General features: G+C 34.4%; 1 protein-coding gene across 1 annotated transcript; it reads left to right on the top strand.

Moving 5' to 3' along the window:
• The first annotated feature begins 17,205 nt into the window (after nt 1-17,205).
• On the top strand, nt 17,206-17,793 carry LOC111383617. Its single transcript, XM_023007735.1, has one exon. The coding sequence runs from the start codon at nt 17,206-17,208 to the stop codon at nt 17,791-17,793; it is 588 nt and encodes a 195-aa protein (XP_022863503.1).
• The last annotated feature ends 1,550 nt before the right edge of the window (nt 17,794-19,343 follow it).

Here is a 19,343-nt window from a genome sequence, read left to right as displayed (position 1 = left end):
AATACATAACAAGATGGCTAATCAACTACTATTAAATTAAGAAACTTTAAAATCTACTTCTATAATACTTAACCAAAATTGGTCGATGCTCGAATGAATTCCCAAATATTCTTTTGATCAATGGAGCTAATCCCACTTTGTAATCCCTTTTCTAATAACTAATTCATCAACAAAACCTTCTTCCCAAGTTAAAACAAATTTTACTTTCCAATTTAATGAAACTAGTGACCATAATTTCCACCCATCTAATATACATTTGCTCATTAAAATCAACTCCCAAATGAAATATTCCATTTAGATAATCACTTCCACAATTAATTAATTAAAATCCCCAAAATCGAATTCTAGGGTTTCCAAAATTTTCCTTGCCTAAACACCTTGTTAAAACTGCAACATAATTAATCCCTAAGCTTGAGCTCCAAATCGTACATATATCACATAAATTTAACATTTCATTATTACATGATAAAACCCTAAAAATTTTAATATAACCCATACTTAATCATCTAAGACAAATGGAAAAATTAAACCCAACTTGAAGATATCAACCTTACCTCCTTTCCTTTTCTTTTTCCCCTTCTTCTTCCTTTTTCTTTTCCTTTTTTCCCTTTTTCTTTTCCTCTTTTTCTCTTCTTTTTCTTTCTTCTTGGCCGGTTCTGCTTCTCGTAGTGTGTGTGTGTGTGTTTTGGTGTGAAATGAGAAAAAATGGGTCAAAGGTTTGAATTAATTTGTCCACAATCCCATAATTGCAAATTAAGTCCCTTAACTTTACTTTTTAGTAACCTTTAATCCTTAAACTTCCTAAAGTATATATATAAATTCCAAACTTTTAAATATATCCAATTCAACCTTCATATTTTGCCAATTGCAAAATAAACCCAAATAAAATGATTTGGTCAATCAAATCCCAATAAAAATGATTTATTTTATACAAGTCCTCATTGGACTTAACTTTGAAAATTCCACTATGGACTTTGACTAGATAAAAAATATGGGTTGTAACAATAATGGTAGGCCAAATATGATCATCCTACTTCATAAATGAACACAATCTTCTTCAGTTGTTTAACCGGATCAACATTTTCTCCCTATGTAAACTGCATATGGATATTACCCAATCGCGGGAAAAGAGAAAAAGGGCAACCCCTTGCTTCCGAGAGGGTAAAATTGGTGAAAGAGAACCCATCGTAGAGCCTCAAGTACAGTATGATAAAATGACAATTTCAAATATTTAAAAAAAAGAAAAGAAAAAAAGAAAAGAAAGAAAAAGACACATTTGTACGAGTGTCAAAAACTTCTTTTACTGTTGTTTTTGTACTTTTTTCTCCTATCAATCAGAACAATTTTCATTCCATTGACTCACTTTATACACAAACTCTATTATTATCACTAGTGAGGAAAGCGTGCGATTCATGTTTGTTGGTGACTGTTATCACAGACTCTATTATTCATTCCATTGACTCTCTTTATACACAGACTCTATTATTATCATTAGTGAGGAAAACGTGCGTTGCATGTTAGTTGGTGACTGTTAATACGAGTGTATGGTGATTGTTGAATGGACATACACGACAATTTTTAAATTTGATATGTAACTTCAATATTTTCCATCGTTTATGTTCAGAATAGACTATTAACTATTAAACTCTTGTTTGGTAAAGATTAAAATTCATATTTTAATCTAGGTCAAAGTCAACAATTAGACACTACATGGTTGATTCAGAACTTCATCTTCTATGCCCTTGTTTGGGTCCATTAAAATTAGAATTTGGTAAAATATGTATTTTGGAATAGTAATTTTTTGAGAGAATGGGTGGTTAAAAAAGAAAATTTTTTAAATTTACATGTAATATTATTTTATTGAAGAATATGTGGTTTAAAATAAGAAAGAGAAAAACATATTAATTCAATAATGGAGCTCAAACAAGGGCTATATATTTGCTATTTCATTTTCAAGTTTAAAATTGAAGAATTGAAGCCATCTAACATTACTTCTATAGGATATAGGATAAATATATATGTACAAACAAATGTGTACAAAATGGGTTACTTATTCTCATAAACAAGCGCCCCCCACGTGAATTTTAAAAATGTCGGCTCGTGATCCCCACCTCCTATTGTGAGTAGTAAGTAAATGATTTTGTAAAAAAAGTTTGTAAGTGTAGCATGATCCACTTCTATAATAAGGAAAGCACCTGAATGAATAGTGTCCATCTTAATTTGTTGTATCATAACGGGTACATTCCTGCCTCTGGCTTAAGTTTAACATATTATTCAATTTTTTTTATGTAGATATTCCACATGATAGGGGGGCCTAAGGAAGTCCACTGTAGGTGGTAGAGAGAATATTTCAATTCGATATATCAATAATGTTAAGGATGTTTATCATGGAACAATTACAGGTGTTGCGATGTAGTCGCAGTAATAGTATAGATTTCTCCATTAGTATAGGTAGTACCAAATTTTGGCCTCAAGTCATAGACTTTTTGCCTTGCTCATGGACAGGCTAATATAACATATTCGAGATAATTTCCTATGATGTGAGTATTAGTTGAGAGTATAATTTTGGTTAATTAGAATAAAAAGATGTTAATTATAAGTTACAACTTAGGAGTAATACTTTAGAATCTAAAGGTTTTAGACTTTTAGTTGAGTAGAACCAAGCCACAGTACAAGAAAGGCCATTTTATTAATTTTAAGAACAAGGATAATAAAGAAGATTAATAGTGAAAGCGAAGACAATTGCCTTCAACTTCTGGTTATATTGACTTAGTGAATCATGATTGTACATTCACACAAAACCCTTGGTTTGAGATAATCATAACAAAATTCTACTTTCTATATTATGTAATCGAAATATTTTTTTTAAGTGGCCCACATTGTGCAAATATAGGCACATAAGTACACACTGAACTCAACCAATAAGGTAGATAAACATAATGAAACATAAGGAGTGATTAAAAATTACGAAATATTTTTCTCACTGAAGTTGTCGATACTGCATATATCAGCAGACAATCAGAAAATTGATAAATCTATTAATCATGTACTTAATCAGGCTAAAATCATCAAGAATTACATCTTTGTAGATATTTAACAGCCTTCAACATACACAAAATCACCATAGCATCATAATATGACACCAAAACATGCCCCCAAAAAAAGAGATTTTCCAAATACAAAAATGCCACAGCTAAAAATGCGAACATCCTGAGTCGAAGAACTCAAACAGAACACTTAGCCAATCTTCTATGGGGTCTCGAGGCACTATGCTAGATCATTCTCAAATGCTATTAAGCTTTTTCTTGTCATAGACGGTTAAACTTTCAGGATGGTCAGCATGGAAATGGTCAACAATTTACTATGTTTAAAGAAAATAACTAAAATTATATAAAAATTTGAAGCAACTGATTACAAGGATAACTATCTTTGACCCCAAAAATGATTCAATTTTTTTCCGGTTACAATGAAATCTGAAAGTTGTCAAGTAAAAGAAAGCCAAATAAAATCAACACAGGTCCAACGGCATAAAAAGAATCAGATATATATATATATCTTCAAATTGCAAGGTTGTAACTGAATTTGTTTATGTCTTGTTCTTCTAGTTTCTCTCACACACAACACATGCAGGCTGAGTAAAGAATCTAAAAATTAATATATTCCCCAAAAAAAAGAGATTAACACTGTAAAAATTAACAAAAAAACAAAACTCACACCAATATTTATTAGATTTGTTTCATTCTAGAATCAAATCCAGAAGCATCTTTATCTAACATTAGTGTGAATTAATCAAGAACGACTATAAAATTTGGTTAAAACAAAATATTCACAACTAAAAATCCTAACAAAGTGATTCATAGCCTTCTCAAACAAATTCTAACCAATTAATACATCAATACTCAAATGTAGATACAAAAATGAACTTCACAGCATTACAAATTCACATTTGACACTTCATTCATTAAAGATATTTAACTACATGTAAATGTCAAAATAGTAATAAAACTAAAAGAGAAAACTCGAAGTACCTGCCTTAATTTCTTGTATTCTCTCCTATAAGGAGTAGAATTCTTCTTAAGCTCAAGCCCATTAAGCTTATCACGAATCTCTTCAGCCTGAGCCAAAAACTGAGCATCCGGGCTAGCTCGAAGATCAGCCCACCACTTCTCATTCTCCTCAATTTGTTCCTAGGTTGAGTTCTCTTTCTTCTGAATAGCTGGGTCCTCATTCAAAATCCTTTCGACCTCCGAGGTGTACCGGTAGTTCGGCAAATTCTCGCACTTCCAGTAGAATTGATCCAGCATTTGGCGGTACTTCTCGGATTTCTTTGGATCATTCTTGGGCTTTCTGGAGAAAGGGTTTGTAATGGAAGCACAATTTGTGGTCTTGGAGTGAGGTTTGGAGAATGATTGCAGGAGATTTATGGGTTGAATGGGATTTTTACAGGTTTCTGAACCAGTTTTCAATAAATGAGTTGAAATTAATTGACGTCATTTCCTCTGGAAGAGAGCGAGAGAGGACAGGGTTTATTGCCTTAGAACGAGAGCTGGGAGAGTTGTGGGAGACAAAGAAATACAAAAATAATGATGAAGAAGAAAGGTTCATTTTGCAAAAAATGGGCTTGCGTGGGGAATGGATGAAGAGTGTTGTTTGAAGATGGAGAAAGAGACAAACAGGTATGGAGAAGGGAATGAACCTGTACAGAAAATGTCTGTTAGAAATTATACAAATGACACTTGGAAAAAGTCAATCGATTAAAAAAAAAAAAAAAAAAAAAAAAAAAAAAAAAAAGGACAACATGCACCAGATGTTGTTGTGGCACAATTTTGACATCAATTTCTTTGAACAAGAGGAATTGCTGAGAAGGGAATGGCCCCACCTTCAACCATTTTCAAAATAGAGTTAATAAAAAAAAAGACGATGGCATCATTTGACATGTGTCCATGCCTCTTTAGCCTCTTTTATATGTTTAGGATACGGATCAAATTTGCTGATAATTCAAAGTAATTATGTTATAATTTAGATCAGATCTGAAACTAGTTTATTGAAAGCAGAAGAGCTTTGATACTATTTGTTGGAGCCAAAGGAGACTATGCCCCCATTTGGTTCCCATTAATTTTAATTCTATTAAATTTCATTTTTCTCTCTCGTATTTTCAACTACACAATCTTCCATAAAATAATATTAAAAAATCGAAAATTTTTCCTTCTTTTTGAACCACATATTTTTCAAAAAAATACTATTCCACACATTTTCATTTCTCCAAAATGGGGGCTATATGCCACAATATGAAGCATATGATCGCACATACAAAACAAGACTAAAGGCAAGAAATATATTTATTGGCAGGGGAACAATATTTTATTTAACATCCAATAGAAAAAATAATATTGTTACAGCAATGCCTAAACTTGAATGAAGAGTCTACTATTTATAAAGAACATGTCAAAACCCCAGAAAATAACTTAAAAGATGGAAACTAGGACAAAATACGCGTGAAAAAAATCTCGCACGATGCAGTCGCTCAAATGCTATCTAGCCCAAGGCAAGCAACAGCCTAGTCACTCGAGCGAGAGCTGGCGCATAGCCAAATCCCAAACTCGACTGAGTAATATTTTTCGATATGGACCCATAGCCAAATCCCAAAAATACTGTACCAAACTGAATATCTATCATAGTACTAAACTCTTGTTGACTTTTTTCACCGATTCTGTCCGACCTTCCAAAATGTATAACCGAGACCTCTTTTGCCCCTCCAATACAATACAGACACCCTTTGAACATTCAAGACTCCACCTACTCCAAAGACCGTGTACCCTTTCAAATCAAAAGTACTCAACGAAATGAGATTCTTCTTCAAAATTGAAATATGTCGAACGTGATCAAGTGTTGTACATGTTCCATCTATCAACTTCAATCCGATTCTCCCAATATCAGCTACTCAACAAGATTCATTGTTACCTACGACGATACATTTCATCTTCATTTCATATGTTTCAAACAAATCCTAATTGGACACATATGGAATGTACAAGTTGTATCTAAAATTCACTCCTCATCGGGTCTAGATTCCGTGTCAAAAATCACCAAAAGATCTCCATCATTCAAATAGTCCTCAGTTATTTTGGCTTTGTCCGAAGTATATGATTGCTTCCCATAATTCACATTTGAATTACCTTTACTCTACAACTTTTCGCAGTCTCTATTAATGTGTCCTTTCTTCTTGCAATAAAAAAACTAATTGCTGAAACTTTACCTCGACTTACCTCTTCATCAATCATCATGAACCATAAGACCTTCTCCATCTCTGGACTTAGATCTAACCAAATGTTTCATCTTTTCATTTGAGAACGAAGCATCATACACGTTTTCAATGGTAAGAGTATTATGACTACAAAATCGTCTCCCTAACACCTAAATGAAGTAAACGAAGCGGGCAACGAAAACAACAAGGTTAAGGCCAAATCTTCTTCATTATACTTTATCTCTAATGTCTTCAAATTAGCAACAATTTCCTTGAACACAGCCAGATGATCTTCCAAAGATTCGCTTCTACCATGTGATGATAATACAACCTTTGCTTTAGATACAATTTACTTGTCAGGCTTTTGGTTACACACAATTGCTCCCGCTTCAACCACAACTCAGTGGTAGTCTTCTTCTTCAAAACGTCTTGAAGAATATTGTTAGAGAGATGAAGAATCTGTGAAAGTGCCTTCCAACCCTTTCGTTGTTTTCCCTCTATTGTTCAAGTTGTGGGCATTTTGTCAAATCCCAACAACGCATAATCCAAATCCATCTGTGCCAATACGGCTTGCATCTTCACTTTCCACAATGAACATCTTATATTGTGATCCAAAAGTGAAATTTCATACTTTATGGCTACACCGATAACAAAAACCTCAAACAAAATCACAAACAATAGCTCTAATAACACTTGTTATAATTCGAACAGATCTAGGGATGGCAATGGACTGAGCTAAGCTGGCTTGGCCCTTTTATCCACGAGCTTGGCTCGTACTCATGACGAGCCGAGCTTTTGCTAGGCTCGTTGCTTGTGGGGCGAGCTCAACTCGTGGGCCAAGCCGAGCTTAGGCTTGGGAGCTTGCCATTTTTTTAAAATGCTGAAAATAGATAAAACAAAAACTATGTTTTTTTAACAATAAATAAATAAATCAAGCAAAAAGATTTGATTAAAATGATTTTTTTTATTTCTCTTTTTCTTCTTAAAATAGATAAAACATAAACCCTCCTCTTTTATCCAGGTTTGGGATTGACTACTTAAATTTTAAGTAGACTGAGTTAAAAACGTACTCGAACAACATGTAACATGTACAATTTGTTAAAGATAATTAAAAATAGTATTATAAAATAACAAATTGTGATTAAAAAAGTTATAATTAAATATCACTTACTTGACGACATACAATTTCGACATATTTATCGTGTATTTGAAAATGAGCGTCCTGTCAATCTTTCACACACATTAATGCTTCTAAAATATCTTCTTTCAGTCGGCTCTTAACCTCAGACAAAACACTCTTACCTGCATTAAAAGCAGACTCCGAAGCTATAGTGCTAACCAGAGCTATCAATAAATCTTTTGCAATTGCGAAAACTACTAGCCATTGTCATTTGTACGTCCGTCAAAATTCAATAACATCTTCGAAACTTTTTAAAATTTTTTATTTGTAGGCATATTATCAGGCAAAGTATTTGCACTTCTGTCTGATGTTTGGGCCGATGGAGATACAGCAGACAAAGTATTACTAGATGAAGATAAACCTATTGCATTTGAATCATACATATACATGTTAATGCCTTGAAATAAATTACATATATCAGCATTGTCTTCTTCAAGTTCAGCAGAATGAGTTGGCGCAAAGGGTACTCATTAATATTTGTACCCATTTGTTCAACATATAATTCATACATTTCACTTAAAGTTTGTTTTAAATTTCTATATGTGATAGGTATGCCAAAAGTTAAAGCTTTAGAGATTTGATTAACTATATATTTAGTTCCCGATAAATTATATCGGGGTCCATTATGCATGCTAAAGGAAATAACATAGATAAGTCTTCTCAATATTTTTTAGACTTTAACTCCATAGAGTATATAATTGCACTAAAATCGGGGTCATTTTTGTATTTATGAAAGGTCCTTGCAATTATATAAAGACATTCTAGCACTATACAGCTAGTGGGATAGTAAATTCCAGATAAAATATTTGTACTATCATAAAAACTTGTCAAAAATCTTTTAACTTTTAAAGCTAAAAGCCAATCGGATTCATTCAGAATAGTGTCTTCATCGTTTCTTATATGCCTATTACTGTAAAACTCAATTATTAAAAGTTCAAAACCTTTACATGATTTTAATAATAAGTACATGGAGTTCCATCTATGACCTACGTCACTAACAAATGTTTTAGAATTCTGCTCTCCAAATTTGACACAAAATTCCTCAAATGTTTGTTTTCTACTAGGGGAGATCGTGAAATATATTAGTGCATTCCTAATTCTTTGTATTTTATCTTTAATGTGCTTCAAACCATCTTGCATAATTAATTTTAAATTATGACACAAACAATGAATATGTAACAAATTAATTTTAAAATATGACACACCACAATGAATATGAAACAAATAACCACAAAAATCAGGCTGCAGTACTGATATGATCCAGGTTGCGCACCAAACTGTCGAGAATTTGATTATTGTTAGAAGAAAGCCAAGTGCAAATTTAAGTTTAATTCTAACCAACAAGCCATGCAAATTAATTGTTCGAGCCAAATTCGATACTTTGAAGGAGTTAATAAAGATTGTCATTTATATGTTCAAACAACTGAGTCCAACATCTTGAAGATAACAAGTTCCATGATTGGCGGGAAGAGACTAAGTGCAAAGTCGAGTTTGATCAAAGCTAATAAAATCATGCAATTAAGTGTTGAGGTTATGGGGTCCAAAATAATGAGGTTCACATGTCAAGGAGTAACTTTCATGCTAGAGTTGAGAGCTGAAGAGAATTGGATTCAAAGTTTTGGATAATAAATGGAAAAACGAGTAACGTGGATTAAAATGGGCATAACTTTCGGCTCTCAAGTGTCAGATTTTCGTCCATGAGTACAGTTTGGAATCGTCACAAAATTTTACACAAGAAGAAGAAGGTGTCAAGTTTTGAACTATGCGATCGCATAGCTCAAAAAGCCATGCGACTGCACAGCTCAAAAAGCCATGGGACCGCATACTATAGGGCAGATCAAAAATTGAAGTTGGATGTTTGTTCTATGTGACTGCATTGATTTCTACTATGCGATCGCATAGAGATATTCTGGGTTGAAAATCTTTCCCTTTGCGAGAGAGTTGTATTTTGATGGAAATACTTGTTTTTGGTAACTTTATATTTTCTAGGATTGTTATGCACCTTTTAACCATATTCTTAGGATTCTTAATTATATTTTTCTTTATTTCATTATCCTAGGATTTTAGTGTAAAAAGGAGATTATTTTCATTGTAACAATTACAAGTCTTTATTCATGAATCAATAAAAATTATCTTCGAAGCTTTGCTCCAATTTTGTTTCATGATGGAACAATAATACCAAACTTATCAAGAATTTATTTCTTGTGGTGTTCAAAACATCGGGTTGAATATTTGGATTATGTAATGAAGGGGTATTTTCAAGCATTGTTCTTGCTGGGTTTTTGGTTCAAATCCACAATCCAAGTGTGATTTTAAGACTTTGTGATCAAGAAGTAGTTGGTTTAATATATCTTTGGCTGCTTGGTTCAACATTTGGGGATTAAATCCTAAACCTTGGTTGTATTTTAGCGTTATTAGTATCTTGTGTCAATTCCTGTTTGTTTGGTAGCGGCCGTGCTAACCGGGTTCGCATCATTTTATATCAGAGTACAGACTCCAAGATCAAGGTTCTATCCATTTTTTTTATTTTGTCGAGCCTTTTGATTTTCTTTTTCTTGTTCTTCATGTTCTTGTATTTTTCAATTTTTGTTTAAGTCTAGATTCGTTTAAATCCTGTTAAATTTCAAAAGTAGTTTTTAGGCTGATTTAGTGTCCAAAACAACTTCTGTTTGATTTGTCGGATTTGTAATTGGATTTTCTATCCAGTGAGTAAAAAAAAAAGGAGAGTAAAAAAAATGTCAAAAAAAAGCCAAAATAAAAATTATGTAAAAAAAAGTGTCAAAGTCAAGTCAAAATCGAAAAAAAGTCAAAGAAGGTGATGCGACAGTTTGAACGAATATTGATGAATATGGAGGATAGATTGGTTAGCTTGGATTCAAAATTGACTGAGTTTAATAAGGATCAACGTGTTGGAATGTTCAATGTGAGTAGTCGGGATAGACATGAGCTTAGGATGAAAAAACTTGATGCGTATGGATATGGTTGTGGTATTGATGAGGATGAGTTGTTTGATACTAATTTACAAAGAATGCAAAATACATGTGATAGGCTTGAAAGAAGAGATACCAATTATGTTGGATATGGTGTTGGTATGAGTATGGGTAGTACAAAGATGACAATTCCATAGTTTAAGGATAGGAAAGATCCAAAGTGTACGTGGTATAGGAGGAAAAAATAGAGTTAATGTTTCAGTGTCATGATTATTCTAGGGTGAAAGAGTTGTAGTTGGTTGTGAGCTCATTCGTGGATTATAAAATAACTTGGTTGGGATGAATTAACAACATCTAGGCGAAGGAATGGTGAGAGGTGTATGAGACTTGGGATGAGTTGAGACATATTATGAGGAGATGATATGCGCAAAATTATTATAGGAAGGATCGACGAGAAATGGAACTTATGGGGATGCCTAGGAGATGTTATGGGGATAAGTATCCAAGGGAAAAGAAAACCCCTATTGCGAGGTGTACAGGTAGTACATCAAGCAAGAGGACTGGGTAGGATTATAAATGGGACCGAGATTCGCGACATTATTAATCCTCAAATTAATCATCCGAAGGGACATGAAAGCAAGAGAGAAAATAGTAAGGTGGTTAGCTGTGAGAAAAATGGGGACAAGACACAAGAGAGCGAAAAGAAAGTCGAGGATAAAAATGAAAATGGAGAAGTGGCTAAGGAAGGAGGAGAATCTTTGGAGGGAAAAGGAGAGTCGGGATTGAGCTTAAGTGAAAAGGAGAGTGGAGTTGAAGGGGCTTTAGCTATAACTAACAATTTCCTTCCTACTTTTGATATTTCTGTTTTGCAGGTTAAAGAAGGCTTGACTCCAGAAATTTATCATGTTGGAATACCACCAAACGCAGAAATTGAGGATAGTATGGACGTCAACTTGTGGATAAAATTCAACAACAATGCTTTGATTTAGAAATATCTTATTTATCGGAGGTTGACTTTGTGATTCCTAAGAAGATGAAGGATTTTTAGAGTCAATGGAGAGAACTCATATGCAAGGGGTTGAACGAAGACATTAATCTAAAGGGAAAAAGGGAAAAATGCATCCTTTTGAATTGACATTACTACAGTTGCCTAGGTCGAGTAAAGCAAGGACAAGGAACATACACTATGAATCTTCAATTGAAGTTCTTCTTAGAGCATCTCAGACTTACAAAAGGAAGCTGTAGAAACACACACACTTTGATCTACGTGATGGTGATTGAGTTTACATACAGATGAGGCATATTCGAGTTCAAAAGAGGTCCAAATTGTATCCTAAGGGTGACGGGCCATTTCATGTTCTTGCATTGATTGGAGACAAGGGTTTCAACTTGGATCAGGATTCGATGATGAATTCTTCCGAAGAGAGAGGGAATGATATGATCCGGGTTGCGCACCAAACTACCAAGAATTAGATTATTGTTGAAAGAAAGCCAAATGCAAATTTAAGTTTGATTCTAGCCAACAAGTCATGCAAATTAAGTGTTAGAGCCAAGTTCAATACTTCGAAGGAGTTGATGAAGATGGTTATTTATATGTTCGAACAACCGAGTCCAACATCTTGAAGATGACAAGTTCCATGATTGGCGGAAAGAGACTGAGTGCAAAGTCGAGTTTGATCAAAGCCAATAAAATCATGCAATTAAGTTTGAGATTACGGGGTTCAAAAATAATGAAGTTCACATGTCAAGGAGTAACTTTAATGTTGGGGTTGAGAGCCGAAGAGAAATGGATTTAAAGTTTTGGACGATAAATGGAAAAACGAGCAGCATGGATTAAAAAGGGCATAACTTTCAGCTAGAGTGTCGAATTTTCACCCATGAGTACAATTCATGAGACTGAGTGCAAAGTCGAGTTTGATCAAAGCCAATAAAATCATGCAATTAAGTGTCGAGGTTATGGGGTCAAAAATAATGAAGTTCACATGTCAAGGAGTAACTTTAATGTTGGGGTTGGGAGCCGAAGAGGATTGGATTTAAAGTTTTGGGCGACAAATGGAAAAAAGAGCAGCATGGATTAAAAAGGGCATAACTTAAAGCTAGAGTGTCAATTTTTTGCTCATGAGTACAATTCAGAATCGTCACGAAATTATGCACAAGAAGAAAGAGATATTAAGTTTTGAACTATGCGATCACATAGCTCAAAAAAGTCATGCGACCGCATACTATAGGGCAGAACAAAAATTCAAGTTGGATGTTTGTTCTATGCGACTACATCGATTTCTACTATGCGACCGCATAGAGGTATTCTGGGGTGAAAATTTTTCATTTTGCGAGAGAGTTCTATTTTGATGGAAAATACTTGTTTTTGGTAACTTTATATTTTCTAGGATTTTTATGCACGTTTTAACCATATTCTTAGGATTCTTAATTATATTTTTCTTTATTTCATTATCTTAGTATTTTAGTATAATTAGGAGATTATTTTCATTGTAACAATTACAAGTCTGTATTCATGAATCAATAAAAATTGTCTTCGAAGCTTTCCTTCAATTTTGTTTCATGATGGAACAATAATACCAAACTTATCAAGAATTTATTTCTTGTAGTGTCCAAAACATCGAGTTGAATCTTTGAATTATGTAATCAAGGGGTCTTTCAAGCATCATTCTTGCTGGATTTTGGTTCATCTTTTATTGGTTCAAATCAACAATCTGGGAATGATTTCGAGACTTTGTGATCAAGAAGTCATTGGTTTAATATACTTTTGGCTGCTTGGTTCAACATTTGGAGATTAGATCCTAAACCTTGATCGTATTTGGGCATTCTTGGGATTCGGTGCCAATTCTTGTGTGTTCGATAGCGACCGTGCTAACTGGGTTCGCATCAAATATCCTACATAATTTATCGATAACTACTTTATTAACACTAGCGTTGTCGAATATAAAAGAACGAATTTTACTTTTGCAATATATATATATATATATATATCAGCGTTATGTGGGATTTCAATAATTTTAAACGGAATAATTTTTTATGTATATACCAAAGTTGTAGCTATATAAGCTCTTTTATTAATCCCCTCCAATATATTCGAAGTTAAAGATATAACACCATCATATTTTTGCAAATCTAAAATTAATTGTTGTTTTATTTGAAGAAAATAATCTATTATGTCTGAATGAAGAATATTTCGACTTGCCCCAATGTATCTCGGTTGAAGATATTCTTTCACGTATGAGACAAAATATTTATTGTCTGCTATTACAAGAGGCAACTCAGCACCAGCAATAAGTTTCATCATTCATGTTCGAGCGTTCTCCACTGAATACATCCATGTAGTGAGGGGCGAAGTTGTAGTACCGGCACTTGGACTACCAAATTGCAGCTGTGTTTGACTGGTTTGAAAAAGTCCATGTTTGGCCGCATACGCTTTGTAGTGGCATTGAGGTAGGTTGTACTAATGCCTTTTTGCCATGACAATCGTTGCTGGCAGTATTTACATACTACCTTAAGACTCTGGTACTCCATCGACAACACAGCTAGTTGAAATCAATTTAAAATGATCCTAACATTTTGCCTTTTTTTTCCCTTTCGCTTCTTTCTAGTATAGGAAATGTTTAATTTGGGTTCCTCCTCCTCTTGTTCCTCTTGGTCTTTGGGAACATCGATGTCATCCAAATCAATTAGATTATTGCTAGGGTCCACTCCCAAATCCAAATGTGGAATATCTTCAGGAATTGGTACTTCATTTAGATCAAAAAATTGATTCCGATATTAACTTTGCGGCGTCACAGGTGATCCGCCTCCGGCACCAAACAAGCCCTGGACAAATGTGCATGGTTCCATTTCAGTTTGTGAATTGTGAAGATATAATATAGATTAATAGATGATATAGGATGATGATTGAATTGTAAAAATGAATTGAAATTGAAGATGATTAAATTGTAAAAATGAATCTATATAATTAATTATATTGTATAATTGTAGACTAATTGGGAGTTGAGAAAAACCAATTGAGACTTTAGAGCACAAGAGAGACTGAGAGAAATAGTGTTGAGAATCTTGACATAACGAGACTTAAGAGTTGATGAAAAATGCTGGGCCAATGTGGGGCTATTTATAAAAGAGGGGGGAAGAGAAGAAGGAAAACAAATTTCAGTGACCGTTAATGGTCAATGATTAACGGTCACGGATTATTTTTAAAGTGACTAAAAAAAGTGACCGTTTTGGTCACTCTTCAAGATGAGCCACAAGCGGCTCAGTTCGTGGCTCGTCTTGAACGAGCTCGTAAATGAGCCACGAGCTTCGTTTTCACAAGCCGAACTGGCAAGCTGCTCGGCCAGTTTGTCACCCCTAGACAGAACTGAAACGACTTTATGCAAAGCAAAACAACTTTGGTACCACTTGTTGGGGGACAAAAGAGGCTAAATAATACAATATGAAGAATATGATCATATATAGAAAAAAAGACTAAAGGCAAGAAATAGATTGACAGAGAAACAATATTTTATTCAACAACCAATGAAGAAAATAATATTGTTACAACAATATCTAAACTTGAATAAAGAGTCTACTATTTATATGGAACATGTCAAAACCCTACAAAATAACCTAAAAGATTAAAACTAGGTCAAAATATGAGTGAAAAAAAAAAGAAAAATTCTCGTAAAGCGTTGTCACTCGAACGCTATCTAGTGCCAGGTGAACGACATCCCTGTTGCTCCAACGAGAGCTAGGCGACCACTTTCTGCTCCAAAAGTAATCGCCTAGTGTCGAAAATCCAACTTTTCCATGGGGACACTTTTGACATCTTCGAGTCCAGTGATCCAAATCACACAACCCTAGATCGAATTTGGGAACCAAACAACTCATATACAAATATGAACTAAGAATCAGAAACTCAGGTGGATAGTGGCGTAAATAGATTTCATTAATTCAGGAAGCACGCCATAGAAATAATATGCGCTTGTGTGTGTGTGTTTTTTTTTTTCTTTTTTTAGCTGCACTCCTATAAATTCATTAAAGAACTAGGATTTTGCGATAGACTTTACCTTGAAGAAAAGGAACGGCTCCGGCGGCCGATGATCAAGTGATTTACCATTTCTTCGACTTCCCACAGGTTTCAAGCAAAGGCTGGCTCAAGCGGTAGTTCCTTACAATTACTCTCAAAATTAATCCTTACAACTACATCTTGAATTTTTCAGTAAATGTGCGCTGAAAGGATCTCTAAGATTCCCATATAAAAATTTGTCAATTGATCAAAAGTTAAACATCTAATCTTAATTTGATCGATTTTAAAAAGGACAAATAGATCTTTTAATATATAATTAATTAAAATAATTGAAAGAGAAATACAAAAAAAAAAAAAAAATCATCTTTCCCAACCCACGCTCCCAACTCCACCCTTAACACTATTAAGTCATGAGTGACAAAATGCCCCTCGGGGCATAGTCTAGTGGTGCAAAAGACAGGAGTGGTTATCTCACGCCTTGCTGGAAGTCGCAGTGTGGGGATTCGATTCCTGAAACATGGAATTGGACTTCTTGTAGGCGCAGTGTACAGGCAGCTCTTGTTCTCTGGCCTGTTGAGGCACATCCTGCGATTTACCTCCCTCACAAAGTTCTAGGAGCGGAGCGGTGGGGCCCTCAAGATTGAGGTTCAACCTTTTTTTAAGTTATGAGTGACAAAACTGTATTAATAGAGCATTTAATATTAATTATGTGGGTTTAATTTAGCATTCAACTAATTTCAAGGTTTTACTCAAAAGAAAAATTATTGGACTATGAGTTTTTATAGATTTGAGTTTACAACAAGATAGGGGTTGGATCAGTCAAATGACATATTACTAAGAAAATGTTTAGAAGAAAGTGATTGATTACATGTTAAAATAATTACTGTTCATTGGGACTCTATGTCAGCGATTAAAGAGTCAATTGCAAAACCACATGTCACGAAATAAATATTTTCATCTCGGCCTTCGAAATGTGTCCAATCCAAAGTGTGTCTCGATAACGTGACCATCTTATCAAATGAATTTAAAACTTCAATTACTTGGATAAAAAATAATTGAAAGCCTCTTCCAACAACAAAATCAAAGGTCTCGACTCGATCTCAAACACAAACATGAGGAATTAGACTTAATAATGAGTTTTAACACAATGATTAGAGAATGTCTACCTATAAAAATGACCAAAAAAGCCCATAAAATGGTCTATGAGTATGGCCACTTGAACAAATAAAAAGGTTTGAAAATCTAATATCCAAACTTACACTTTCTAAAAAGGCAATATCAAGGAAAATTAAGGGTAGGTACTCTTGAAAGCTTTAACATTCTTCAATAAAAAAAGCTTTTACAGCCAAAATGATGTTGAAAAACTCCATCTTTCTTTTTATATCTACAAAAAACTTGCTCAAAATCACACTCAAAACCCAAAAAAGGGAAAAATTTGCCGAAATTGTTAATGCTAGTTGATACTTTTGCTGTCCAAAGATAGTGTATTTTGCAGTACTTGTTTGGAGTATATTTTAATGTATTTGTGTATTGAAAAATCTATCGAAGTATGGCCATATGTAATGCCATTTAATCTTTCTAAAAGTATGGCAATGGCAGGTAGGTAGTGGTTGATGAAAATTTTGCTATATATTTTCTAATGTACCGGCCAAGTATGGAAGTTATATATTGAATATTATTTTAGAAAATCTTCATCCTTCTTCTTAGTTACTCAATTTATCTATCAGTGGTATCAGAGCTGATCTGATCTTAGAAGAAGCAGAGAAAAACGAGAGATAGGTTCAAGAAAAAACCAGCAGACCTTCACAACACAACCAACTGATTCTTGAGAGTTTTAAGGATGGCTTCAAGTGGTTTCTCAGCACCTTTACCCTCAGTATTTACAGGTGAAAATTATGATTTTTGGGTAGCAAAAAAGAAGGCTTACCTGAAGGCATGCGACCTGTGGGAGATAACTGAAACTGGAAGTGAACCACTAACACTTAAAGCAAATCCAACAATTGCTCAACTTAAGCAACATAGTGAAGAAGTTTCTAAGAAGTTTAAGGCTCTCTCATGCATCCAATCTATTGTTTCTGACGCCATCTTCACAAGGATAATCACTTGTGAAATTGCCAAGGAAACCTGGGACAGTTTGGAGGAGGAATCCAGGGGCAATGCAAGAACACAACAAATGCAAGTGTTAAACCTGAGGAGGGAGTATGAAACATTGAAGATGAAAGACTCAAAATCAATTAAGGAGTATGCTTATAGGCTGTTGAAGGTTGTAAATCAAATAAGGCTGCTGGGAGATGATTTTCCTGACAGAAGAATTGTGGAGAAAGTGTTGATCAGCCTGCCTAAAAAATTTAAGGCAAAGATTTCATCTCTTAAGGATTCAAGAGACTTGTCCACCATCACCTTATCAGAATTGGTGAATGCTTTGTAGGCCACTGAACAAAGAAGACTGATGAGGCAAGAAGAACAGGTGGAAGGGGCCTTGTTTGCTAAAGGGAGATATAAGGCTCAAACTAGTTTTGGGACAAGAAAGCAGCAAAATGAAAGAAAGAAGGGGGAAAGCAGCAAAGGTGCAAGCAAAAGTTGAGCTTATCCACCTTGTGTTCATTGCAAAAAGACAGGGCACTCTCCCAAATGGTGCTTGTACAGACCTAAAGTTCAATGCCGAGGTTGTAAGAAATTTGGACATATTCAAAAGGTTTGTAAAAGCATAAAAGACAAGCAATCAAAGCCTCAAGCTTAAGTGGATGAAAATCATCAACAAAACCAGGAAGAGCACTTGTTCACAACCATCAATTTTAAAGCTAGCAGCAGTGTGGAGACTTGGCTGTTAGACGGTGGCTGTACTCATCATATGAGATCAGATACAAGTATCTTTGTCGAGTTGAATGATGACTACAGATAAAAGGTTAAAGTTGGCAATGGAGAACATGTGGAAGTTAAGGGAATAGGTGTGATTTCAATTCAAACACCATCAGGTACCAAATTCATTTCTAATGTTCTTTTTGTGCCTGAAATTGACCAGAATTTAATTAGTGTTGGTCAATTGATTGAGAAGCAATATACATTGATTTTCAAAGGAGATGGCTGTACCATATTTGATTCAAAAAATCAGGAGCTAATGTTTGTCAACATGAAACAAAGAAGCTTTCCATTGGAATGGAAAAATGTGAAAAATCAAGCACTTTCTTGCACTGTGGTTGATTCCTCTTTATGATACAAATGATTTGGTCATGTTAATTACACATCATTGAAGCAATTGCACAATCTGGAACTTGTTGAAAACATTCCAGATGTAGGTGACGAAACATGTATACGTGAGGTGTGTCAAAAGGGCAAACTGACCAGAATGCCATTTCTTAAAAATTTGTCAAGGAGGGCTATAAATAAATTGGAATTCATACATTCTGACGTGTGTGGTCCAATGAATACACAGACACTTAATGTCAGCGAGTATTTCATACTATTTATTGATGATTCAACTATAATGTGTTGGGTGTTTTTTCTAAAACTGAAATCAGATGTGGCCGCTGTATTTCAGAAATTCAAAAAACAAATGGAAAATGAATGTGACAGCAAGATAAAGGCCATTAGGACTGATAATGGAACTGAGTATAAATGCGGCTAGTTTGATAATTTTTGTGATAATACAGGGATAAAAGCATCAGCTCACAATCCCATACTCACCTCAGCAAAATGGCATCTGTGAGAGGAAGAACAGAACAGTCATGGAGATGACAAGATGTCTCATGTATGAAAAAAATTCCAAAAGAATTCTGGGCAGAAGCTGTTAGCACAGCTGTGTATCTTTTAAACCGACTTCCTACTAAAGCATTGGAAAGAAAAACTCCCAATGAAGCTTGGTATGGAACAAAACCAAATGTGGCACATTTAACGGTTTTTGGAAGTGTTTGTTACACTCATATACCTGAAGCAAAGAGGGATAAGCTTAGCCAAAAAGCTGAGGTTGGTGTTTTAGTT

This window comes from Olea europaea, unplaced genomic scaffold (assembly GCF_002742605.1).
Source record: "Olea europaea var. sylvestris unplaced genomic scaffold, O_europaea_v1 scaffold2725, whole genome shotgun sequence".
In the NCBI taxonomy this organism is placed as follows: Eukaryota; Viridiplantae; Streptophyta; class Magnoliopsida; order Lamiales; family Oleaceae; genus Olea; species Olea europaea.
This window is presented reverse-complemented; position numbering and strand designations above follow the sequence as displayed.

Bases quoted from the DNA above. Each gene is read 5' to 3' on its own strand.
- LOC111383617 (XM_023007735.1), top strand. From the start codon at position 17,206: ATGGCTTCAAGTGGTTTCTCAGCACCTTTACCCTCAGTATTTACAGGT.